The 27,812-nt window shown below is 37.2% G+C and overlaps 1 protein-coding gene across 1 annotated transcript; it reads left to right on the top strand.

Annotated features, from left to right (window-relative positions):
* Positions 1-24,830: 24,830 nt before the first annotated feature.
* Positions 24,831-27,370, top strand: LOC107760675 (rop guanine nucleotide exchange factor 2). Its single transcript, XM_016578768.2, has 7 exons — positions 24,831-25,447; positions 25,528-25,644; positions 25,734-25,888; positions 25,970-26,044; positions 26,142-26,450; positions 26,555-26,896; positions 27,006-27,370. The coding sequence occupies exons 1-7, from the start codon at positions 25,135-25,137 to the stop codon at positions 27,126-27,128; spliced, it is 1,434 nt and encodes a 477-aa protein (XP_016434254.1). The 5' UTR covers positions 24,831-25,134; the 3' UTR covers positions 27,129-27,370.
* Positions 27,371-27,812: the final 442 nt, after the last annotated feature.

Genomic DNA, 27,812 nt, shown 5'->3' with positions numbered 1-27,812 from the left:
AAAATTTCTAGTTGTTTGGTCTATGAAATAGTAAAATTTCTACAACTTCTGTATTTTCTGGATTTCCAGCCCTCAAAAACTCTGACTTGAGCTCTAAGTAACAATGCCTTTATAGGCAAGCTACTAGGGCAGCCTCAAAGAGTTCAAAATTGCACTTAAAACCTTCTGAAATTTTCATTTTAGCTTAGAAATCCCTAGTTAAAATCCAGAAATTCACTTTAATCCCTACCCCCAGCTTCCTGGAAGCTTCTTATTTTTGTTACACTAAAGATTCCTTTACTACAATCCCCAAATTACCCTTTAAGGTCCTGTTAATTACCTCTGAAACCTACCCCAAATGGGTCATGGGTCAAGTGACCCAATGACCTGAGCCCCAAATTGAATGGGTTGTTCTTGTGCAAATGGGTCATAGCCAACCCAGAACCCAAACGACACAACTAGTGAAATGTAAGCACACGCTAAGATGGTTCAAATAATTAAAAATCTATACCAATTAATTTAGTAAACTTGAAATAACCAACTGATGAGCCTAAAACTAGATTACTACTTAATTAACACAGAAAGAATTAACTAGATTGTCAAACCAAACTAATTAACCAATCAAGACAGGACTCTCAATTACCCATGCATGTAATCAAAAATAAGAAAGAAACCAGAAGAAGAGAAGGAACAGAAAGAAAACAATGAAGGAAAAACCAAACAAAAGAAGATTAATCATAGACAAAAAAGAAATACCTTCTACAATTCAAACCAAGAAAAAGGCAACTCAAATCTTCAACTCCTTGGATTCCTGGTCCAATCTGATATTAATCGCATGTTCTCATAGAGAACAAGTGAATAAAATCATTTTGGACCAACATCGTCCGAAGAATCTCGATTTTGACTTTTAGGGCTCAACTTGTGATTTAATATTCGAAGAGTCTCATTAGGATTGGAGGGTAGTGGGTTGGGTATCTGGGATGAGGAGGTCATGGTGGTCATTTGGTGTTGATTTGATGTGAAAAGGGGTCGGCACCGCCGGCGGGTGTGGTGGAAAATAGGGCGGCGGGTAGGGTTTTGGAAGGATCTCTGAGGTGGGAGTTGAAAGAGGCGAGATGATGGGGGTAGGGTAGGGTTTGGACATATATATATTAAAACCTCCCCACTTCTGAACTGTCAGATCAACTAACCTCGACGGTCGATATCAAAAGGTGAAACGACGTCGTTTCAGATGAAGGGGTGACCGGACCGGGTTAAGACGCGGGTTTGGGCCGAGTTTCGGTACTTAACAATTGGGCCTGCATTTCTTAATCGGATTTGGCCCAACAGATCTTTAAGAACAAATTCCTTTTCTCTTTTCTTTTTTCTATTATTCCTCTTTTTCTTTTTTTTTTCTTTTTTTTTTCTTTTTTTTCTATAATTAATTGAAATCCCAAATCAACTCCTAAATTGATCTAATCTTTAAAATTAGGATAATTATCTACTATAATATTTATAAAAAATTAATTACTCCTAAATTAAAAGAAAAAATTACTAATTTAAAGCTAAAAATCTAAAAATGCAAAAGTAAGCCAATTTTTGTAATTTTTCCCGTTTTTATAAAACAACTAATTTGCTAATTAATCCTAAAATATAGAATTAAATCCTAAATGCAAATGCCACGTATTTTTTTTGTATTTTTCATTAGTTAAACAAAATCAACATGCACAGACAAATGCAAACAATTATCACAAAATCCTCAAAATTCCAAATAATGAAAAGAAGTTATTTTGTTTTGAATTTATGGGAGTAATTCATATATTGGGCAAAAATCACATGCTCACACTTAGAAAAATGCCCAAAAAACCTCCTTGGGCCCATATCTCGAAATCGGGTAAAAGTCACAATTTATGAACACTCATTCACTTATGAGTTCATTCGTACAAAAATCATCCCAATCTGACGTCAAATTCTTGTTCAAAACTCAGATTTCTCATTGGGAACTTTTTCCCCCATTTCAAAACTCCTACCCTCGAATTTCCAAATTAGATGGGGGGAAATAACAATAGATTAATGTATTAGAACCAAATTAGGGTTACAATTCGTTACCCAATAGTTCTCCTTCAAAATCTCTCAAGAAATCCCCTTCCATCGAGCTCTAAATCAAATTTTTTTAAAGTTATGAACTCAAACCCTCGATTTCACTCTTTTCTGCCCAGTGATTTCCTCTTCTGCGAGGGGTCCACCGCACCTGTGGTCCTGCTTCTGCGGCTCGGGCTCCACACCTACAGAAATTCATTAAGTCCCCATGCACCGCACCTGCGGTCTATTCCTCGCAGATGCGATTCCTCTTCTGCGGTCCTTAATACGCATCTACGACCAACTGAACCCATGTGTTAGACCGCATCTGCGGTGCCGCACCTGCGGTCCAAAATCCGCAGGTGCAAAAATAATAGATTCAGAAATTGCCTAAGTCCAAATTCAATTTCGTTAAGCATCCGAAACTCACCCGAGGCCCCCGGAACGTTGACTAAACATACCAACCAATCCTAAAACATCATACGAACTTATTTGAGTCCTCAAATCACATCAAACAACGCTAAAACCACGAATCACCCTCCAATCCAAACCTAATAAACTTGAAATCTCAAAATTCTACAACCGATGCCGAAACCAACCAAACCATGTCCGATGACCCTAAATTTTACACACAATTCATATTAACACTACGAACCTACTCCAACTTACGGAATCAGATTTCGACCCCAATAGAACTTCACTATTAGTGTGAAACTCCAAAAATTCAACTTTCGGCATCTCAAGCCTAAATAAACTACGGGCCTCCAAACACAATCCGGACACGCCCCTATGCCCAAAATCACTTGACGGAGCTAACGAAATCAACAGAATTCAGTTCAGGACCCGTCTTCACACTGCTCCGACTACGGTCCAAATTATAGACTTAAACTCTTATTTAGGGACTAAGTCTCCCAAAACACTCTGAAACTCAAGATGAACCATCCCGGCAAATCACAACAATAGAAATAGACACGGAAAAAGCAGTTAATAGGGGATCGGGGCGTTATTTCTCAAAACGACCAGCCGGCTCGCTACATTAGCTCTGATACCACTTGTTGGGATCGAAAATAATAAGGTGTCATGCGAAAGATTATAAAGCAAACAACAAAATAAAATATTCTAAAAGAGACATAATATTATAATACGGTTTGGTAAAGTGACCTACATATACTTTACTATTATAAAAGAGAGAGAAAACTTATGAGAAAATAAATTCTTCTTCTAAACAAAACTCTCGTAAAGACTATATTGTGAATGTTGTTGTTATATTTTCTTTAAATGATGGATCCTCAATTTACAGAGGTCTACAACCTTTCCCATCAAGAAAGAGATCAATCGAATATGGAAGAGATCTATACTTTGCTTGTAGGAAAAGTAAAAATCAATTATGATAACTATTTTTTTTTTCTTTAAGAAAAGATAAAATTCAAACATAGAAAGAAAATAAGAGAAAACCCCTAACAACGGGATCACCTACGAAGATACTGTTCATGTTACCTGAATAAAACAATTTAAGTACAAGGTTGATAGTTAAGGTAATTGGAAGCCACAGAAAGAAAAATATCATTAATAGTTACAAATATGAAAAAAATCAGCTTAATCCCTAATTGTGCGCGATCAGCTATTACTGCTTTAACCGTTATAAATTACCTACATAATGGGTAATTAATATAATAAATACTAATATTATGCAAAAATTAAATATGGCAAGCAATTATAAATTATACCATTATATAACTCCCATTTTCATATCTTGTATCCCCATCGAAAAACTAAGAAGTTATACTATCAATTGTCATTATTTTTATTATTCTCTTCCACCGAAAAATCTTGTTATTTCCTATTGAAAGAACACAACAATCATCAATAAAATTTCTATTTCCTTATTATTTTAGTCTTATTTTTTATTATTGTTATTCTTTTTTATTTTGAAAAGTGAAGCAAAATTGATTGTTAGAAACTCGAATTATTCTTTTATTTATTTTTACCACAGAAACTATTTTTTGGTTAAACAGTCATTGGAATGCAGTAGAAGACAATTGTTAAGAAAGAAAAGATTATGGGGACCTGTGACGACCCGACCCGTCGTCCCGTGAGTTACCGCCCTGTTTTCCCCATTTCCTATTTCTTTATGCTTCATTATCAGTGTTGGGTGTGAACAAGTTGACTTGGATTGGTTTTAGTAGGAAATGAGACACTTAGTCTCTTTAAGGAAGGTTTGTTTTGGAAAAGTCAACCGGACATTGACTTATGTGTTAGAGGGCTCGGATTTGAATCCCGATGATTTGGTTAGCTTCGGGGGATGAGTTGTGACTTAGGAGTGTGATCGAAAGTAATTTTGGAGGACCGGTGTAGAGTTAGGCTTGAATTGGCGAAGTTAGTATTTTGGCGAATTCTGGTTGATAGGTGAGATTTTGATCTGAGGTTCGGAATGGAATTCCGAGAGTTGTTGTAGCTTCGTTATGTCATTTGTGATGTGTGTGCAAAATTTCAGGTCATTCGGACGTGGTTTGGTTGGGTTTTTGATCGAATGCGTGTTTTGGAAGTTTTAAAAGAACTTAGGCTTGAATTCGATGTAATTCGATGATTTTAGTGTTAGTTGAGGTGTTTTGATGATTGGAGCAAGTTTGGATGATGTTTTAAGACATGTTGGCATATTTGGTTAGAGTCCCGAGGGGCTCAGGTGAGTTTCGGAATGGTTTCGGGCCATTTTTAGGTCAATTTAACTTGCTGGATTTTTGACAGCAAGGTTCGAAAAATTTAATGCGAGGAGCATAATTTGGAAGGTTATATCTCGTGATCTATAAGGAATCGGAAAATGTATAAAACATAAAAGTTGTAGCCTTTGTATTCTAGTTTCCAGAAATTTAAACCATTTGTCATTCGAACATTTGTACAGAAAGTTATGATCGATTGAATATGGCTGGTAAAGCTGTCTCTGGTGGACTTTTAGTGACGAAACTAGACTTTTAGTGACAGGCAGACAGAAACTTAAGGACCAAAAATGTTGATTTCTTCCTTTTCGTTTTGGGATTTTTGGAGCTCGGTTCTTGGGCGATTTTGAGGTGTTCTTCACGATTTCAACTCAAGTAAGTGTCCTATACTCAAAAGTGTTTATATTACATAAATCCATGGTTATTTTCATCGTTTAATTCAGATTTAAATGGAAGAAATCAAGATTTTTGCAAAATCTTCCAAAAATGAAAAATTAAGATTTGGAGGTCGAGTTGTTGTCGGAATTTGATAATTTTGGTATGGTTGAACTCGTATCGGAATGAGTTGTCGGATTTTATAAGTTTCGCCGGATTCCGAGACGCGGGCCCCACGGGCAAATTTTGAGTGCAATTTCGGATTTTTAATGCAAAGTGTAGAATTCCATATGGAATTAATTCCTATAATTTTTACTGATTAAATCGAATTATTGTGGCTAGATTCGAGGTATTCGGAGGTCTATTTGAGAGGAAAAGGCATTGTGGAGTAGTATTTTACTCGGGTTTTTGCTAATTTCGAGAATTTTGGTATTTTTCGATTGTTTTGATTGGGCTTTGTTCCCTTATCATATTATGACATATTCATTCTGATTTTGGATAGATTCGACGCATGTGGAGGCCAATTCGAGGGGCAAAGGCGTCGCGAGCTAAAGAAGTAGCCGGTTCGAGGTGAGTAATTGATGTAAATGATGTCCTAAGGGTTTGAAACCCCGGAATTTCACATCATAACGCTATATTGAGGTGACTTGCACACTGGATAACGGGCTTGGGGTAGAGCACTATTGGGGATTGTGACTTGGTCCATCTCGAGAGATGTTTTTACCGTATTTTCTACTTGAACTAAATTGAGAATCATCCTTACTTGGATTTAACTGTTACATTTGGGCTTCTTGCCAATTATTTGAATCCTTCAGGGATTGACATCACTGTTTTTGCATACATGCATATCATTTGATCTCAGTCCAAGGTTTTTAAATACTGTTTTGCAAACTCATCCATCTTTCTAAGATTTGAAAACTTAAATGATACTTCTAAATGATATTTCGGGCTGAGAACTACTGTTTTACAAATGCCCAAGGGGCTTATGATGATTTCTGGACTGAGCATGGATCGGGCTGCACGCCGCAACGGTGTTATATTGATATTGAGGCCGAGAGCCTGGTTGATTACATTGATATTGAGGCCGAGAGCCTGGTTGATTACATTAATATTGAGGCCGAGAGCCTGGGTGATTATACTGAGATTGATATGAGGCCGAGGGCCTAGATTTGATGCCACGAGATGACTTGATATTGCGCTTGGGCTGTAGGAGCCCCTCCGGAGTCTGTACACACCCCCAGTGAGCGCCGTCGACGATAAATAAATGGATGGCTCGGGCTGCACGCCGCAGTGGGTACTAGAGTGTACCATCATATGCATTGCATTGCACTCATGCATTTGTTTTTATCTGTTATACCTGTCTCAGTATTTGGTACTCTGACTTAATTGACTTGTTGCTTCACTATTTGTTGTTCTAAACTGCCAGTTATAGTTTACTTTGTATTTTTCCATGATTTCTTATTCTCAGCCTTTATTTATGTTTATTACTCACTGGGTCGGAGTACTCACATTACTCCCTACACCTTGCGTGCAGATCCAGGTACACCACAGGCTAAGTGAGGAATTGTTTAGCTGAGCAGGCAGTATCCGGGAGTATTGAGGTAGCTGCATGGCGTTCACAACCTTGATCTCTCCCCTCTATCTCTATCTTTTATTCCGTATTTTTCCTAGACAGACTTGTAATAGGTGGATATTCTGTATTAGAGGCTTATGTTCGTGACACCGGATTCTATTGGGCTATGTTGTGGTATTCTAATTGAACTTCCGCAGATTTTATTATTATTTATAAACTTGAAAGAAATGACTTAGTAAATTCTCTGTGATATTTATCTATAATCTGAATAAGAATTTCGGATAATGTTGTTGAATGGTCGGGCTTGCCTAGCAGTGTGTTGGGCGCCATCATGACCGGGGTTGGGGTCGTGACAAGTTGGTATCAGAGCCTAGGTTACTTGGTCTCACGAGTCATGAGCCGGTTTAGTAGAGTCTCGCGGATCGGTATGGAGACGTCTGTATTTATCCTCGAGAGGCTGCAGAACCTTTAGGAAAACTTCACATTCTTGAATTCTTATCGTGTGTCCTTGATTCATCTTGAAAAGTAACTTTTGAAATTCCTTCCACACGTTCGTATGCGCGTATGGGTGCTCAGTATCAGATGTGCCTCGATGGTTTGTGATTCCCCGATCGAGGGACGAGGTGTTATCTCTGTGAGTTTATGGTGGGCCAGTCTGGAGGACTTAAGGTTGGATATTTGCCTATGGCGGGAGCGCCGAGGTGCTGATTGTGTGAACAAGTATTTTTGAACTTATATGTTCAGTAGTGTCCCTGTTAGAGGAAATGATGGTTGTGGCTATGTGATGAGTATGTTAGTACTGTGAGGCGTATCTATATGATTTGGAAGCGACGAGAAGGGTCTGCTGAATGATGGAAGAACTAATAGATGCTTGAAGTCCATCGTGATTCAAGTTATAGCCTGAGTTATGGGCGTGTGAAGAATCTTTTCATGTGTTCGGAGTGAAGTAAATTTCATGTTGCGGTATGAGTACAGACTCAGGAAGATCAAGTGACTACGTAATGCTTATGGCGGTGGAAGGTATGCAGAAATGTTAGTTGGGGGCAAAGCAGGTGGGTCATCTCCTACGGGGTGTTCTAAAGTTGTGTTATCCTTATGTTATCTATTAGAAAACCTCAATTGCAAGTGAATAAAATGTGTTGAAATCTAAATTGGATCGCCTAGAGAGTGGACTTAACTGTTGTGTAACTGTTGCGAGATTGCCAAAGAGTTGAAGTACTAGATGAAATGTGTTTACACAAGCTTACAGAGGATTTGAGTTTAACCTCACTATGGTATTGAGGCAACAATGGAGTATATGCGTTATGAGTATAGTGTTTTGAGATCTATGGCTTCGAGCCAAGTTGGGGAGCTTGCTATTGGTTAGCAGATTGTGCGGTTATGTACTATGTTAGTTCCGATTTGATGCATGCTGGTGAATCAGTTCTGGTTGTGGAAATTGGGCCGAGAATGGCACGAGTGAAGGAAAATTTTTGACAAGATGTCATGAGCTCGGATGAGCAGGAGATAAGTTTCGATGTTTACGGTAAGTTGGCATTGTCTTCAGCGTCACCTAAGATCGGTGTTTTGTAAAAAGGGTTTTGCGTCCTGGTTTACAATTCTTGATCGCTCTTTAGCGTTAATACGACCGGTGGTTTGGATGTACGCTCCAGATATTGTTGTGGTAAGTTGTGGGAGTGTGTCCCACGGGAAGATTTTATAAGTGTGGCATGTGATCACTTGATTGATTAAAGATGTAAACCAAGTATGAAGTTTGCAACAGTGTGATGTTGAGTATAGTTTTCTATATGCTATTTTGTATGCCTTGCTTCCTGTTTTCTAAGGAAAGTCCATATTAGTGCATGGGATTGGTAATTCCTTTCAGAGTTCGTTTTCTTTTTTTGTATCGCGTTCGAATTGGTAGCCTGTTGGCATATTGGGGCATCATATACGGCTTTTGATTATGTCTGGGGTGGCTTATTGCCTGAGCAGTTCGTAATGGGTGATACGAGATCATTGAATTCGAGATCAGTGCAATCTAAGTATATGAAGTAAATTAAGGGTTAAGACCATTATTTGGTTCAGAATGAGGTGATAGTTCTTGCCAGAAGTATATACCCAATGAATTGTTGATGTAGCGGTGTTATGAATTTATATAGATCTCATCCGTCATATCGGTATTGTAAGAATTTGAACAAGACCTATGTATGTCACGCAGAGCATGGGATGTATAATGATTTTTCTTCTAGATGGGATCAATGGAAGTTCTTGACTAGTTGAGTACGTAAACGTTCATGGTTCGAAAAGGAGGTGAAGTCCTCATGTTACCTTAGGATGGTATGGTATATGTGATATGTTGTGAAAGGTTGAGATTTGCGTGTGTAAGGTTACAGTTCAGTTCTGAATGGAAATTCATAACATTCTTAGGTGGTACGGGCAAATTTAGGTGATTAGAGAAATGAGCTTCAGATGATTAGGGTGAATGATCTTCAGATGATTAAGGAAATGGTAGTGCTATTTGGAAGTGATTTGATGAGAGTATATGTCTCAGAAAAAGGTAATATGATTAAACTGATGATATTTCGGTAGTATTGCGGCATGTTCTTGCTGGGTCCACTGGTGGTATTCGGGTTTGCTTGGTAGCACAAGGAAATTTTGAGTATCTGTCGTGGAATGATTGGGTATCAAAAGTGTGCATGTATTCACACGGTGGATACTGGAATCAAGTATGATGATATGTATGCCATATGGAGTTGGAGATTGGGAGTTCTCATGTACAGGCTAGGTTGTGGTGGTGGATCGTGTGTATTCGGCACCGTTTAGCGGCAATCGGGATTTGGAGGCTTGAGTGGATCTTTGTTTGCTGGTATGTTAGATTTTGGATGTGATGTCGGAATTCAGACTGGTTGTCTTAGTGTTGAGTGATTCTGAACTATTGCGCTACGGGCAATACCAAAAATGCCACGGGTTGAGTGATGAAGTGCATTGGATTATGTTCTAGCAAAATGGTTTATATTTCAAAGGACCAGCAGACGGTTGGGAAGGATTGCTTTCTTAATTGGGCATTCGTGATGGATGTCAGTGCAAAGGTTGTTATCATTAATTCAATTCCGGTGTTGGGGGACTTTTTAGATGAGTTTCATATGGCTAGGCATGTCGCCGGGCGAGGTTGTTGATTTCGGTATTAATTTGGTGCCGGGCACAGGATCGTCTGGCTCCGATAGTAGTTGTAGTAGTGGAAGTCGAGCGGGATGAGTAATTGGGTGTTGCTCGGTGAATAATGTACCAGTTATGTTCTATCAGGTTTGCGTGGTGTGTGTTATTTGTTTTACCATGGGTGTAATGATTTTCTTTGGCTCCAGACATCAATTGAGCATGGTTGTCGATTTCAAGCATAGTGACTTGAGGTGTTTTCTGTGGAGTAGTATTTGGATAGGAACACGCGTTGCAGCAAAGCTGTGTGGAAACATGACATTGCGGGTCAAATTTGTGTGTCTTATTTATATGATGTGAGACAGGGTCTCAGCCTTGTGTTGTGGAAGTACTGGTGAGTTTGAGGTACAGCTCTCTCAGTTGAGTCATTTTCATGAATTGAGTATGTTCGGACCATTTCTTATCGGTGCACATATTATGCAAGTTGTGGCTTAGGCATGTATTGATGTGTCATGTCACCTGAGTAGTGTGTTTGGTCAGAAGAGATCGTTGAAATCATTAATGAATGTGAACGGATTCGATTTCAGTATGTGTGATGGGTAAATATTGAGGTTCGTTCAAAATTTGCTATGGTAATTACCATGAGAGAAATGACTTTATGAATGGTTGACATAGGAAATGGTTATGATTTATTGCGTGTTTCCTTTATCATTGGCAGTATGTGAAAGTGTTGGAATGAGGCTTTAGTTGTTAAGAGGTTTCCTATCGATATTCGATTATTATGTGCAGCTACTGTGAATAGAAATTATCGTTCTGAGTGTCTGAGTTATGTGGTATATCAGATAATTGCACATGATGTTGCAGGTATGGGTCATTACAGCTAGTTCGGGCTTATTCTTAGTATGGATGTGAAGTTCTAATATTGTGTATGATTTCGGAAGGTACAGTGTGGTTCTATGGTTTATGGACTAGATGGATTGTGAAATTTCAGTTATGTTATGTTATCGGGCCTATGCGAGGTAGGGTAGTGTGGGATCACCCACGGGTATATTCTTGGTAAAGTCGTTCAGCTATTGGTTGGCTTCTAGGACAACTCTGGGTACGCTCGAGGACGAGCATTTGTTTAAGTTGGGAAGGATGTGACGACCCGACCCGTCATCTCGTGAGTTACCGCCTCGTTTTCCCTATTTCCTATTTCTTTATGCTTCATTATCAGTGTTGGGTGTGAATGAGTTGACTTAGATTGGTTTTAGTAAGAAATGAGACACTTAGTCTCTTTAAGGAAGGTTTGTTTTGGAAAAGTCAACTAGGCGTTGACTTTTGTGTTAGAGGGCTCGTATTTGAATCCCGATGATTCGGTTAGCTTCGGGGGATGAGTTTTGACTTAGGAGTGTGATCGGAAGTAATTTTAGAGGTCCTGTGTAGAATTAGGCTTGAATTGGCGAAGTTAGTATTTTGGCGAATTCCGGTTGATAGGTGAGATTTTGATCTGAGGGTCGGAATGGAATTCCGAGAATTGATGTAGCTTCGTTATGTCATTTGTGATGTGTGTGCAAAATTTCAGGTCATTCGGACGTGGTTTGGTTGGGTTTTTGATCGAATGCGTGTTTTGGAAGTTTTAAAAGAACTTAGGCTTGACTTCGATGTAATTCGATGATTTTAGTGTTAGTTGAGGTGTTTTGATGATTGGAGCAAGTTTGGATGATGTTTTAAGACATGTTGGCATATTTGGTTAGAGTCCCGAGGGGCTCGGGTGAGTTTCGGAATCGTTTCGGGCCATTTTTAGGCCAATTTAACTTGCTGGATTTTCGACAGCAAGGTTCGAAAATTTTGATGCGAGGAGCATAATTTTGGAAGCTTATATCTCGTAATCTATAAGGAATCGAAAAATGTATAAAACATGAAAGTTGTAGCCCTTGTATTCTAGTTTCCAGAAATTTAAACCATTTATCATTCGGACATTTGTACAGAAAGTTATTATCGATTGAATATGGCTAGTAAAGCTGTCTCTAGTGGACTTTTAGTGACGAAACTGGACTTTTAGTGACGGGCGGACAGAAACTTAAGGACCACAAATGCTGATTTCTTCATTTTCGTTTTGGGATTTTTGGAGCTCGGTTCTTGGGCGATTTTGAGGTGTTCTTCACGATTTCAACTCAAGTAAGTGTCCTATACTCGAAAGTGTTTATATTACATAAATCCATGGTTATTTTCATCGTTTAATTCAGATTTAAATGGAAGATATCAAGATTTTTGCAAAATCTTCCAAAAATGAAAAATTAAGATTTGGAGGTCGAGTTGTTGTCGGAATTTGATAATTTTGGTATGGTTTAACTCGTATCGGAATGGGTTGTCGGATTTTATAAGTTTCGACGGATTCCGAGACACGGGCCTCACGGGCAAATTTTGAGTGCAATTTCGGATTTTTAATGGAAAGTGTAGAATTCCATATGGAATTAATTCCTATAATTTTTATTGATTGAATCGAATTATTGTGGCTAGATTCGAGGCATTCGGAGGTCGATTTGAGAGGAAAAGGCATTGTGGAGTAGTATTTTGCTCGGGTTTTTGCTAATTTTGAGAAATTTGGTATTTTTCGATTGTTTTGATTGGGCTTTGTTCCCTTATCATATTATGACATATTCGTTCTAATTTTGGATAGATTCGACGCACGTGGAGGCCAATTCGAGGGGCAAAGGCGTCGCGAGCTAAAGAAGTAGCCGGTTCGAGGTGAGTAATTGATGTAAATGATGTCCTGAGGGTTTGAAACCCCGGAATTTCACATCGTAACGCTATATTGAGGTGACTTGCATGCCGGATAACGGGCGTGGGGTAGAGCACCAATGGGGATTGTGACTTGGTCCGTCCCGAGAGATGTTTTTACCGTGTTTTCTATTTGAACTAAATTGAGAATCATCCTTACTTGGATTTAACTGTTACATTTGGGCTTCTTGCCAATTATTTGAATCCTTCAAGGATTGACATCACTGTTTTCGCATACATGCATATTATTTGATCTCAGTCCATTGTTTTTAAATACTGTTTTGCAAACTCAGCCATCTTTCTAAGATTTGAAAACTTAAATGATATTTCTAAATGGTATTTCGAGGTGAGAACTACTATTTTACAAATGCCCAAGGGGCTTATGATGATTTCTGGACTGAGCATGGATCGGACTGCGTGCCGCAGCAGTGTTATATTGATATTGAGGCCGAGAGCCTGGTTGATTACATTGATATTGAGGCCGAGAGCCTGGGTGATTACATTGATATTGAGGCTGAGAGCCTGGGTGATTATACTGAGATTGATATGAGGCCGAGGGCCTAGATTTGATGCCACGAGATGGCTTGATATTGCGCTTGGGCTGTAGGAGCCCCTCCGGAGTCTGCACACACCCCCAGTGACCGTCGTCGACGACAAATAAATGGATGGCTCGGGCTGCACGCCGCAGTGGGTACTAGAGTGTACCATCATATGCATTGCATTGCACTCATGCATTTGTTTTTTTTATTTGTTATACCTGTCTCAGTATTTGGTACTGTGACTTAATTGACTTGTTGCTTCACTATTTGTTGTTCTAAACTGCCAGTTATAGTTTACGTTGTATTTTTCCATGATTTCTTATTCTCAGCCTTTATTTATGTTTATTACTCACTGGGTCGGAGTACTCACATTACTCCTTGCATCTTGCGTGCAGATCCAGGTACACCACAGGCTAAGTGAGGAATTGTTTAGCTGAGCAGGCAGTATCCGGGAGTATTGAGGTAGCTGCATGGCGTTCGCAACCTTGATCTCCCCCCTCTATCTCTATCTTTTATTCCGTATTTTTCCTAGACAGACTTGTAATAGGTGGATATTCTGTATTAGAGGCTTATGTTCGTGACACCGGATTCTATTGGGCTATGTTGTGGTATTCTAATTGAACTTCCGTAGATTTTATTATTATTTATAAACTTGAAAGAAATGACTTAGTAAATTCTCTGTGATATTTATCTATAATCTGAATAAGAATTTGGGATAATGTTGTTGAATGGTCGGGCTTGCCTAGCAGTGTGTTGGGCGCCATCATGACTGGGGTTTGGGTCGTGACAGGACGGAAGACAGGTGAATGGTAGAAACCTGACGCTATATGATACAGACATTTGACTGGTGTATTAAACAAAATTCAAAATAGTGAAATTAAAAATTAAAATATATATATAGATATAACATTAGTGCTTTTTTAATTAATAGCTTGACGCAAATTCTAAGTGATCAAACGAGAGATTATTTATTAATAGGATGTGAATCCTAAGTGATGAAATAAGTGTTAATTTAAGACTCAAAAGTGTTTTTGCTCCTAATTAAATGCACGTTGACGGGGCGGAGATTAACAGAAAAAGGGAAGAGAGATTATTGTGCGAAAATGGTAAAATGAGATGTGGAGGCAAGAAAGAATATTTGAAAGAGCCATATATCTAGCCGCATAAGTCAGAAACCCAAAGAGAGTTATCTTAGAAATTTGTAAAAGGTGATACCGGATATGATGAGACCTCTCTATGTTACTCTGCAATTTAACGTGTTTCAGAAGCACAAAAATAGGAGAAACGGCAAACAAAGAAAGAAGAGAGTTCTGAAATCCTCAGCGCCAATCATTTGCAAGCAAAGGACGAAGAGGGACAGTCAAATAGTCAGAAATTAAATTTGTACTGTTGATCGTCTCAACTTCAACGGATGTGATGCGTCTTTGATGCCAGTTGTTGGCCCTTATGCGTGCATGCCCATATTGTGTATCTGGGCTGAGGGGCGGCCCAAGGAGGAGGCTAATAAAGCTATTGCTTTTAGTCCCCCTAAATTTCGGGGCCCAAAAATATTTTTAGTTGCATTTTCTATCTTATTTTTGCTTAGATAATATTAAAGTTTTTTAGAAAAAAGTACAAAAATCTTATAAAAGTAAAAAGGAAAGATTGTCTTTTTTAAAAAAATAAATATATTTTAGAACTTTAAATTAAGCTACTTAAATCTTCATATTGGTAATAACGTTTTTTACAATATGATCCAATGTAACGCATTTTAAATACGTGACTAACATCTTATTAACTTGAATTTTCTTATCGATGTAAATATTACATCGCTATTGTTGCATTGGTGATCTCCCCTATTCTTCTGAACCCAAATACCCAATCCCTCTTTCATTGCATGGGTAACATAAATTCTTCCAAGACACCCAATGATTATCACATCCTTCTGTAGAGCCCCAAAATAAATTTGACATATGTTTCTCAATCTGATCCATAACTGTTTTAGGTGGAGATATTGCAAATAATAAGTAAATTGGCATTGCCTATATGACATTTTAATAAAGGCAACTTTTCCATTCCACCAGTTAAGAGCCTCCCCGAATAGACATGTCTTGTTGATCTTCAGAGTCAGTAAAGAGCTCTGGAATATTTGGTAGCAACCTGTACGACATCACCATGTATCACGTTGTAAACAAATTAGGCTGTGAGACATATAAACATTTCAAAGAATCATATTCTCTTGTAGCATATTTAATTCTTCCTTGCATATGTCTCTGTACTTTTCTCATAATTGGTTCTATTGTTCTGGAAGCGAGGCGTTATCTATTTCTTTTTTCTTATTGTTGTGATTTTTTGGTACAAATCAAACAGAATTGGCTCAGAAACTTGATGTAAAACTACATCAAAGAGATAATTGATCATACAGTGTAATTTTCATATGTTGTATGTGCAATTAGGATATACTATAAACCATGTGTATTGTTATAGTATTCTTTATGGAACAATTGTTTATTTATTTACTCAATTCAATAAAGTTTTATTTTAAATATCATGTATTTGTTTGTGTGTCTGTTGCTTATATAGTAGATGATTTAGTGTATAGAGTTTAGCATATACACGAAAGATTAAATCATCGGTTCTTATAGGTCATAAAGTTTATGTTCACAGTCTAATGATGGAATTGGACAAACCATCGAAATGGTTGTAATACAAGATTAAATATAATTTATCTTGATTATGGAAATAGTTTGATTCCAACTTCGTATGCTAGTACATTTTGTATGTATTGAACGGATCAAGTAGAGATAGGTATTTTATACTGACTTAATAAAATAATTTCTCTAATCTAATTAATGTACTTATACTCTTAATCTTGATATAATTATTATTATTTGTGTATGTCATTTATTGTTTTGATTTATTAAAAGATGAGATTCTTTCATGGGTTAATAAGCCTCGTAAATTGGACAATAATGATATACATTGGCGAAGTAATAATTAGTTGATAGAATCCATGTCTTGGTTTTTGAGATTGATGATACTCTTTTATGAAAGCCTATAAGTTTTTATATGTAAACCGACCGATAGATTTTGCATCCGACACGTGAAATAAGTTAAGTGAAAGTCTAAAGGAAGTAATCAATAAATTAAATTATCAGTAATTTAATTTGATTGGTTAGTATCTGAATCTTAACATGGGGAGTTAAATAAGGTTTTATGGAAGAATTTCGAAATTGAACTAAGGAGTGTAATTACGAATTTTTAATGGAATAATTCGTTATTTATTATGGTAGAAATTAATTTCAAAATTTTAAAATTAATTCCATAATAAGAAGCCTTGTTAATTAAATTTTGTGGTTCCTACTGTACCTAAATAATAGGAAATAAAGGAAACCTTTTTTTTAGTGGAAGAAGAAAACCTAACAGGTTTTGGAAAATGGTTTTAACCTAAAAACGTAGCTATATATATTGAATATAGGGCTGGCCGTTTTTGGTACTGGCTTTACACATTTTCCTCCTTGGAATTTCGCCCACCCGAATTCTCTCTTTTCGGATATTGTTTGGATAACACGGTAGATGATTGTGGATGTTTTACTGAGATCGTGGTCTTGCAACTCTGGAACTGGAGACCGAGATCAATCTACTTTGTTCACGCTTCAAGAGGTAACTCGAATAATCTCCGCATGTGCTAATTGTTAATTCACACATGAATATGATACTGATTGCTTCCGCTGCTATATATAATCCTAACATGTGCATCACTGGATTTACTCAGTCTTTGTTTAAAAGGATTTCACAAAATCACAGGTGCTAAATGCTACATGGGAAGTCAACATACCAGTGCACTGTCGTGTTACCATAGAGAAGGCTACAACAAGATTTTGCAAATTGCCAAGCTTATGAATGATCCATTTGGCAGACACTACTTATCTGCATTTACCTACCTCGGGATTAGCCCAACTCTACTGAAAAAACACAACTTCATAGAGTTTGAACGATTTGTACAAAAGATGCATGGTAAAGTCATTCCCCCTATCAATTAGATGCATTGAGGATTTTCTGAAATTTCCATGATTGACAAAGGAGTCATTCTTGTTTGTAGGTGTACAACGTTGAACTGAAGTCATTTCTATAAAATGCGGTAGAAAAAGATGTTAAGAAAGAAGAAAAACTGGTTGAAGAGTACTAACTAGTTCCTTTAGCCTCCTGAAGTGCAATGGGATGCTAAATTAAAAACATGGAATTGGGTGATCAAATTAGACTGACCTCTGTTGAACAAATTTTTTCTTGCTTCACATTGCATGTTTGAATTATCTTTTCATTTGGTTATTCTTTTGATGCCTTTTTTAACTTGAGATTGACTCCTACTCCCCATCCCCCTTTTGAATGTTTTATGCATGTGTTTGTTTCTATGAGCACAATACTCATTCGAGAGAACTATGTTGCGGAAGCCAAATGTATATAGTGTGAATAAGTCACAACTACTATACCAAAAATTATGACAGCCACCAAATAATAAATAAGACAATAAAGCAACAATAAAGGGAACACTAGAATTTACGAGGTTCGGCTAATTTTGCCTACTCCTCGAACACAACCAATATTTTATTTCACTCCAAAAATACAAGTGAAATAATACTAAAGAGAGAAATACAAATGCCTTAAACAGATGAGAAGGCAAATGAGAGGTGTGTTTAAATCCTAAACATTAAGCCTTCTTTTATAGGGGGAAAATCCCCCCAACCCTTCTTTTCCCACCGATGTGGGACAAAAGATTTGCCAAATTCAACAAATCTCCACCTTGGCAAAATTCCACATCTTCAATTTTCTCTCAATAACAAATTTTGATTGTGTCTTCATCTTCAATCTTCAGTTTTCAACAATGTTGATCAAATCCAAACAATGTTGAAACTTGACCGCAGTCACCACCTTTGTCAGCATATCAGCAGGATTCTCCGTAGTATGAATTGTCTTCACTGTGACTCCACCTTCTTCTATGATTTCTCGTACGAAATGATACCGAACATCAATGTGCTTCGTCCTTGCATGATAAACTTGGTTCTTCGCTAATTGAATAGCACTTTGACTATCACAAAAAATTATGATACCTTTTTATTCAACACCAAGCTCCTCTAGCAATCCTTGAAGCCATATTGCCTCCTTCACAGCCTCTGTAATAGCCATGTACTCTGCCTCTGTTGTAGACAAAGCAACTGTTGACTGCAAAGTAGACTTCCAACTAACTGGTGCCTTTGCAAAAGTAAACACATAACCAGTAGTTGATCTTCGTTTGTCCAGATCACCCGCAAAATCTGAGTCACAATATCCAACTACAGACTGATTGTCTTCCTGCTCAAAAACTAACCCGACATCTACAGTATTATGAATATACCGTAGAATCCACTTCACAGCTTGCCAATGCTCCTTCCCTGGATTGTGCATATATCTGCTAATAACTCCAACAGCTTGTGAAATGTCAGGCCTTGTGCAAACCATTGCATACATCAAGCTACTAACAACATTTGCGTATGGTACCTTTGACATATACTTTCGTTCAGCTTCATCCATTGGCGACATAGTAGTACTTGGCTTAAAATGGGAAGCAAGTGGAGTACTAACTGGCTTAGTCTTGTCATCTATGCCAAAACGTTGAAGTACTCTATTCAAATATTCCTTTTGAGATAAACAGAGTTTCTTTGAACGTCTATCTCTAATTATCTCCATGCCAAGAATTTTCTTTGCCTCACCCAAATCCTTCATCTCGAACTCCTTCTTCAGTTGAATCTTCAACTTATAAATTTCTTCCGAATTCTTGGAAGCTATCAACATATCATCAACATATAGGAGAAGATATACAAAGGAACCATCTTTAAGCTTGTGCAAATACACACAATGATCGTATTTGCTTCTCTTGTACCCTTGCCGCAACATAAACTCGTCAAATCGCTTGTACCATTGTCTAGAAGATTGTTTCAATCCGTACAACGATTTTTCAAGTTTGCACACCATATTTTCTTTTCCAGCAACTTTGAATCCTTCTGGCTGAGTCATGTAGATTTCCTCCTCCAAGTTTCCATGTAAAAACGCAGTTTTTACATCCATCTGAACTAGTTCCAAATCCAATTGTGCTACCAAAGCCAACATAATTCTAATGGAGGAATGTTTTACAACTGGAGAAAACACTTCATTGTAATCAATTCCCTCCTTTTGAGCATATCCTTTGGCCACCAATCTTGCTTTGTAGCGAACATCTACTTGGTTAGGAAATCCTTCCTTCTTTGCAAATACCCATTTGCACCCAATTGCTTTCTTTCCCTTCGGGAGATTGGCCAATCTCCATGTATGATTCTGATGAAGGGACTGTATTTCATCATTCATGGCAATCCTCCACTTATCTTCTTCTGAACTTTGGACAGCGTCTTTATAAGTAGTAGGAACATCATCAGCTACAATTGAGGTTGCACAAGCAACCGTCTCTATGAGACGAACAGGTTTCGTTATTGTTCTTTTTGGCCTGCTGGTTGCTATTGATTCAAGTTGTTGTTGAGATTCCTGAGTTGGAATCTCCTCTACTGGCTCTCCTTCCAGAGGGTAATCTTCATTTGTTTCCTCCTCTGCTTCTTGTGTAGGAAAAATAAATTTTCCCTCAAACTCCACCTGCTTAGAAGCACCTTCATTTTGTTTGGTATCTTCTGTTACCTTATTTACCATAGCAAATTCATCAAAGGTAACATCTCTGCTGAATATTACTTTCTTTGTCATAGGGCACCATAAGCGATATCCTTTGACTCCAGAAGTAATTCCCATAAAAATAGCCTTCTTTGCCCTTGGATCCAATTTTGACTCGGTCACATGATAATATGCAGTTGAGCCAAACACGTGCAAAGAGTTATAATCTACAGCAGGTTTTCCGTACCATTTTTCAAATGGTGTTTTGCCATCAATAGCAGCAGATGGTAGACGATTAATGAGGTGACATGCATATGTAATTGCCTCAGCCCAAAATTCTTTGCCCAAGCCAGCATTGGACAACATACACCGTACCTTCTCCAGCAAGGTCCGGTTCATACGTTCTGCCACTCCATTCTGTTGTGGTGTATGTCTAACAGTGAAGTGTCGGACGATGCCATCATTTTCACAGACCTTATTGAAATGATCATTTTTGTATTCACCTCCATTGTCTGTGCGAATACACTTGATCCTCTTGCCTGTCTGATTCTCCACCATCGTCTTCCATTTGAGAAAAATTCCCAACACTTCATCTTTGCTCTTCATTGTATACACCCATACTCTTCGGGAAAAATCATCAACAAAGGTTACAAAATAGTGCTTCCCACCCAATGAAGGTGTTTTGGAAGGACCCCAAATATCTGAGTGTACATAATCCAAAATGCCTTTAGTATTATGGATCGCTGTACCAAATTTAACCCTTGTCTGTTTCCCTTTAACACAATGCTCACAAAACTCCAAGTTGCAAGCCTTTACTCCTTTTAACAATCCTTGATCTGATAGAGTTTTCAAGGATTTTCCTCCAGCATGTCCCAAGCGCATGTGTCATAGCTTGGTTGCTTCTGCTTCTTTGTCATCACTGGATGTCACTGTCGCTGTCCCAATAACTGTACTACCACGATAGAGGTACATATTATTATTATTCCGATTAGCCTTCATTACCACTAGTGCACCGGAGCATACTCTCATCACTCCATTTTCTGCAATGATTTTGAACCCTTTTGATTCTAGGGCTCCCACAGAGATGAGATTCTTCTTCAAATCCGGTACATATCGAACATCTATCAATGTTCTGATCATTCCATCATGGTTCCTTAATCGTATTGAACCAATGCCATATGAGGTAAGAGGGCTATTATCCGCTGTGTGGACGACTCCATATTCTCCTTCTTGAAATTCCGCGAATCAGTCCCTGTTGGGACACATATGATAGCTACAAGCCGAGTCCATCAACCATATGTCTGATGATGTTGATGACTCTGTTGTAACTAATGAGAAGTCTGAATCATCACAATCAGCTACATTTGAATCCATAATAGCCTTTCCATTGTTATGTTTGGCCTTATTCTTCAACTTCAGACAGTCTTTCTTCCAGTGCCCTTTTTCTCGACAAAAGGCACATTCATCTTTGCTGGGTCTGGATCTTGACTTGGATTTTCCTTTTTTGTCCTCGTTTGATTTTGAGGACGACCCCTCACAAACAGTGCTTCTCCTTCTCCGCCCTTCTGTTTTTCTCGCTTTCTTTGTTCATAGTTGTACAAAGCCGAACAAACTTCTCTAAGAGAAATTTCGTCATTTCCATGGAGTAGAGTAGTTTCAAGGTGCTCGTACTCATCAGGAAGTGACGCCAACAACATTAAGGCCAAGTCACTATCATCATAAGTTGTATTCATATTTTGCAAATCTGTGACCAACTTATTGAAACTGGTGATATGTTCATTCATCGTGGTACCAGGAACATAGGTGAAGTGAAACAGTCTCTTCTTCATGTACAATTTATTTTGACTGTTTTTCTTCAAAAATTTATCCTCCAGTGCTTTCCATAATTTACTTGCAGAAGTTTTCTTTGTGTATGGATATTTCTGCTCTCTAGCAAGGTAGGATCGAATGGTACCGCAAGCAACACGGTTGATAATTCTCCAATCTTCTTCTCCAATAACATCTGGTTTCTTTTCTTCAATGGCCAGATCTAGCCCTTGTTGAAAAAGGACATCTAGAACCTCGCCTTGCCACATCCCAAAATGCCCGGACCCGTCAAAAATTTCTACCGCAAATTTCGCATTTGACACAATTCTTGTCATAAGTGAAGATGCCAATGATGACGTATTGTTGACACTTGATGTAGATTCTTCTTGTTTATTGTCTCCCATATTTGACACAAATATTATTTAATAGCTGACGACACAAATCAAGATTATTCCTTTCTGATGTAGAAGATCAGACTAAGCTGCAACCACAGAGCATACTCAGACAGAACCTTGACTCAGTTACCAAGATAAATCTTTTCTGATGTGGAAAATCAGACTATGCTGCAACCACAGAGTATACTTAGACAGTACCTTGGCTTTGATATCAATTGTTGCGGAAGCCAAATGTATATAGTGTGAATAAGTCACAACTACTATACCAAAAATTATGACAGCCACCAAATAATAAATAAGACAATAAAGCAACAATAAAGGGAACACCAGAATTTACGAGGTTCGGCTAATTTTGCCTACTCCTCGGACACAACCAATATTTTATTTCACTCCAAAAATACAAGTGAAATAATACTAAAGAGAGAAATACAAATGCCTTAAACAGATGAGAAGGCAAATGAGAGGTGTGTTTAAATCCTAAATATTAAGCCTTCTTTTATAGGGGGAAAATCCCCCCAACCCTTCTTTTCCCACCGATGTGGGACAAAAGATTTGCCAAATTCAACAAACTATACATGAAGTATGAAGAAATCATTTTGACCAAATAAAGAGAGCTCAACCTGTAGTACACAAAATGCTATTACTTGTGTTTGCTCTAGAGTAAGATATTTTGCAGAACAACATTTTCGTTGATATAATAATTTTCGTTGTTTGGTGATGTAAATGTATTTTTCAAGGAAAATGTTCACTGAGGAATATGACTTGTGCTATTGGCTAAGTCTTTTTCCTCCGCAATGATCTCCATGTTAAGGAATTTGAAAGCATATGCGGGCTAAGTAAATCAATAGGCAGTCTTGGTCACAACCAATCTGCATTTTTTCCTTCTTCTATACACTTCTCAAAATACATGCATCAAGACTTTACACAAAGTTATGACAAAAGTTGCATTAAAAGGCTGAAAAATTATATTCCCCTCTTTATATTCCTAATTGGAGGGTGCAAGTCATGCAATTTCGTAGTTTACACATATTAGTGTGCGCAAGTTGAAAGAGTAATTTCCTTGGATTATTATCCAAGTTTATGGGAATATTCTCTTACTATTCCTTTTTTCTTTACCGAACTCATTTAATTTTTGATAATAAAACTTATTTTTCATAAATTGTGTGACCTTCAAAGAAAAAGATACATGATTTTCTCCAGAGAATATATTTCACTGAACTTCAATAACAAACTCCTTTCTTTTTTTTTTCTTTTTTCTTTGTTAATTGTTGGTGACAAGTTCCACTATGGTTCATGTATTTGCATACATATTAAGAACTATTTGACTAAACCTCAATATTTTATAGCATATAGTCAGAGACTATATGTCACATGAGAGAAAATAAGAGTTGTAAGCACGTCTACCACTTTCCTCTTCGTTAGAGAATGATTCATCCCCTTCTCCTATTTTTATACTATTTTCTCCAATTGCTACATAATTATGTATTATTTTTTCCTCACAACTCCATAATTATTTAGATGGTTTATAAAGATTTATTCACATGCCTCATTGCTTAACTCCCGACAACAGTAACTACCCTCTTATATGAAATATAGGCGCTTGTCTGAGAATTCCTACTTTGTTATTTTCTTTTTTCTATTTTAATTTTTATATTTTTTCCGTGTACTTTTGAATGAGATTTGCATATAATCCAACGGTTCGAGCCGTGGAATCAGCCATTGATGCAAGTATCGGAGTAAACTGCCTAATTCACACCCTTTACAGTACGGCCCTTCCCCGAACTCTACGTGAATACGGGATGCTTCGTGCACGGGCTGCTTTTTTTTTTTCATATAATCCAACCTCTCATTAGATAAAAAACATAATTTCAATAGAAAATTAGTGGTGAAAGTCTAGTTACCCTAATTGCGCCTTAATAATTATTTTAATTCTTGGTAATGTTTTGTATTGACTTTAATTGCATCTTAATAAATTCTTTATTTCTAAAAATCATCTCATAAATTGTGCAAATTGGTAGCCAATAACTCATTTTTGTAGTTTGCCTGTGGGCCAAATCACAGGCTAATAACAATATCACATCTAATTAACTAATTAATAATCAACTAAATTCCAGCATATCTCTAATTTTAAAGCTAATCCAAACTTATCGTAATTTATCAAAAACCGCCCCACTAATTCAAATTCCTTCAATCCAAGCGGACTTGCTATCATTCTCTTAAAATCCCATTTTTCTGAGTAGGAATTTGATTATCAAATTGTAAGAACTAAATTGAAGACAAAATTCTCTATCTTCTTTTGTCTTTTTTAATTCCCATCAAATCTAATTTTAAATTCATATTGACCTTACCAATACAGCCTTTGAGTTCAAGGAAGCATCCAACGGACCAGCTCATTCGTGTGTACAAGACTAATATATTTATAATGCACTTGAAAAAAATATATAATAATAGAAATATTAATTTACATTAAATATGTATAAAACCATGTATTACTATAATCTTACTACCATATAATGCATGCCTCATTGTACATTTTCAAGAAAAGCTCAGAACTTTATGGCCAATTCTGAAAACCATTTTCAGCAAAAGGGTGTTCTTTGTTTGATTGCATTTTGATCAGACGGTCAAGATTTGATTTTGTTCTTTAGATAAATCAGATTTCTTTTTGTAAATAGAAAAGAAGAAGATTTAAGGAGGGAACAGTTTCAAACTGCCTTCAGTATTAGCTTTGCCTTCAACTGTTCAAATTCAAAAATCTGTGACTGCTAAAAGGTAACATAAAAGAATAGTTTACCGTTAGCTTTAGATGTTTAAATTTCAGTTTTGTTTTCATTTTCAAGACTGCTTTTGTATACAAAACTTTGCTGCATATTTCAGAGAGCTATTTAAAGTTGCAGTTAACAATGACACATGCTATTTTTCTCTTTTGCTTTTGTCCAAAAAGAGTATAAAACATTGTACTTTATCTTTTTGCTGTAGATTCTGTTATTTTTAATTTCAGTTTAGTTCCCGGGTAGTTAAAAAGCTTTTGGATTTGAAAGAAGACATCAATTTTCTTGAAACTTTAACTTACAAATCTTGAAACAACTTGTGGCATTTTGTTGATTGTTTTGCAGATTTGACCAGAGAATTTATAGCAAGAGAGGGTCAAAATGGAAAATATATCAAGTCCTGATGAAAGTCCTGATGTAGGATATGGATATCAACCATCACCTTCTTCTGTGGATGATCAATCACCTACTGAAACAACAGGTTTTTCGACGTTGAGTGGCTATTCTTTTGCCTATTGCAGAACAAACTCAGAGACCTCAGCTTTTTCTGAACATACAGATGAAAATAGTTGGTCCGAAACAGGCTCTCCTATGAGCTCGCGAGGCATGAAATCTCCCACCCGTGCTGTTCTTTCGAGACTAGGAATGAGACAGCACAAGTCTATTGCAGATGATCCTGAAACAATAGATTTAGGTAAGTCAATAAACTAAATTGGATTACAAGTTTAACTTTCATACATGATTTTGCTAACTTTGGTATCGAAAACTTTGTAGAGCTTGAATTGATGAAGGAGAGATTTTCAAAGTTGTTATTGGGAGAGGACATGTCAGGAGGGGGAAAAGGGGTTTCAACAGCAGTGACAATCTCAAATTCTATCACAAATCTTTATGGTAAGTTTCTCAAATAGACATTCTAAATCCCAGTTTCATATGATTCTTGTTTCTATTTTTTGTTTACTGATTGGTGTTTTCTTCTTCAGCATCTATGTTTGGTCAACACCAAAGATTGGAACCTTTACATCCTGACAAGAAAACAATGTGGAAGAGAGAGATGAATTGTCTCTTATCTATATGTGATTACATTGTAGAATTTGTTACAACATCACAAAAGTTACAAGATGGAACCATTGTTGAGGTAAAAACTCTTTTAGCAGAAGATTTACTCTCTTTTCACTTTTGCATATTTGAGAGTTAACACAATGACAACTACTTTTAGGCATTGACAAGCAGGCCTAGATCAGATATTTATATCAACCTTCCTGCACTGAGAAAACTCGACGCGATGCTCCTGGTAAGACCACAACTAAAATCTCCTCAAAATCAAAATGTTCATTCAAAATCAAGTTCCATTTTATGCAACATGAAGCTAAAAATGAGGTTTTTTATAGGAAATCTTGGACAGTTTTGAGGCAACTGAATTCTGGTATGCTGAGCAAGGAAGTATGTCAAGTAACTCAACACGTGCTGGATCGTTTAGGAAGATTATTCAGGTTCAGCCTCAACCTCAGCGCAAAGAAGAGAAGTGGTGGTTACCAGTTGTTTGTGTTCCTTCTGGTGGAATCTCCGAGAAGGCAAGGAAGCACTTGAGACACAAGCGTGACTGTGCCAACCAAATTCATAAAGCAGCAATGGCCATCAATAGCAGCATTCTTTCTGAAATGGAAATCCCAGAATCATACATGGCATCACTCCCTAAGGTACCTTCTATTGAATAATTCTTGATTAAATGAATAACATACTCAAAACATAATACACAAACATAGGAAATTGCAGTACTAATGAGGAGATAATTTTGGTACAGAGTGGAAAGGCGAGTGTTGGAGACTCAATCTATCGCCACATGTATTCAGTGGAGAAGTTTTCCCCAGAACATCTCCTTGACAGTCTAAACATAAGCTCTGAACATGAAGCACTTGAACTTGCTGACAAAGTTGAAGCTTCAATGTATACATGGAAACGTAAAACATGCATGCCTCACTCGAAATCATCATGGGTCATGGTAAAAGATCTTGTCTCTGAAGATCGAACTGATAAAAATCATGTCTTAGCAGAACGAGCAGAAAGTTTGTTGTTTTCTTTGAAGCAAAGATATCCTGAACTTTCACAAACAACATTGGACACAAGCAAGATCCATTTCAATAAGGTAAAATTCCAATGAATCCATGACTTGAATACTTGATCGAACAATGTAATTGTTAGGCCTTACACATGAAGAGATAAGTGAACAAAAATATATCTACTGATTGTTGCAGGATGTTGGAAAGGCAATCTTGGAGAGCTATTCTAGAGTATTGGAAAGTTTGGCGTTCAACGTTGTTGCTTGGATTGAAGATGTGCTTTTTGTAGCTAAGACCATGAAAAACCAAGAAGAGTAGGGACAGCAGTAAGCAAAGCCGTTTTTATTTCTGCAAATAGGATTCAAATTTCAGCTCCTCCGGAAATACAGTTAAACTTCCTGTAACAAAGGATCATTACTGAATAGAATAGCACCAAGTCGAGAACTTGAACAGATGGAGGATCAAATTCACTACGTGATAACCAAATTGATTCTGTAATTTGAGACAAGTATTCAAACTTGGAAATCTGTTTTTATCATGATTTTGCATATTATATTTTATATCCAAGAGCCAAATTCTGTAGTTTTCTATTCTTTATCGTTATTTTCATTCCTTAGATCCTCCAATGAGGCATTTTAGGTCCCTTCCATCTGCATTTTGTCAGGAATCATATGTTCGCAATACAAATGCCAACAGATTACCATCTGATTTGTAATAGCGGGAAAAAAGAAATAATAGCATACACTCACAGGGAAAAAAAGGAAATAATAGCTCGTTTGGTATAATCCCGGGATTATATTTGAGATAAGTTTATCTCATGTCGGGTTAGAATAAAATCGTGGTATAACTAATCCCGAGATTGTAGTATCTTTTATACCCTTGGGATGGTGGAATAACTAATCCCGGGATAATTAATCCTGGAATAACTTGTTTTCCAACCAAACGACCCCTCAAAGAATTCTTTAAGCCTCAGAAACTGGAATTGTTTTTGATAAACGAGAA

Source organism: Nicotiana tabacum, chromosome 7, assembly GCF_000715075.1.
Source record: "Nicotiana tabacum cultivar K326 chromosome 7, ASM71507v2, whole genome shotgun sequence".
NCBI lineage: Eukaryota > Viridiplantae > Streptophyta > Magnoliopsida > Solanales > Solanaceae > Nicotiana > Nicotiana tabacum.
Note: the sequence above shows the minus strand (reverse complement) of the source record. Positions and strands in the feature narration are given on the sequence as shown.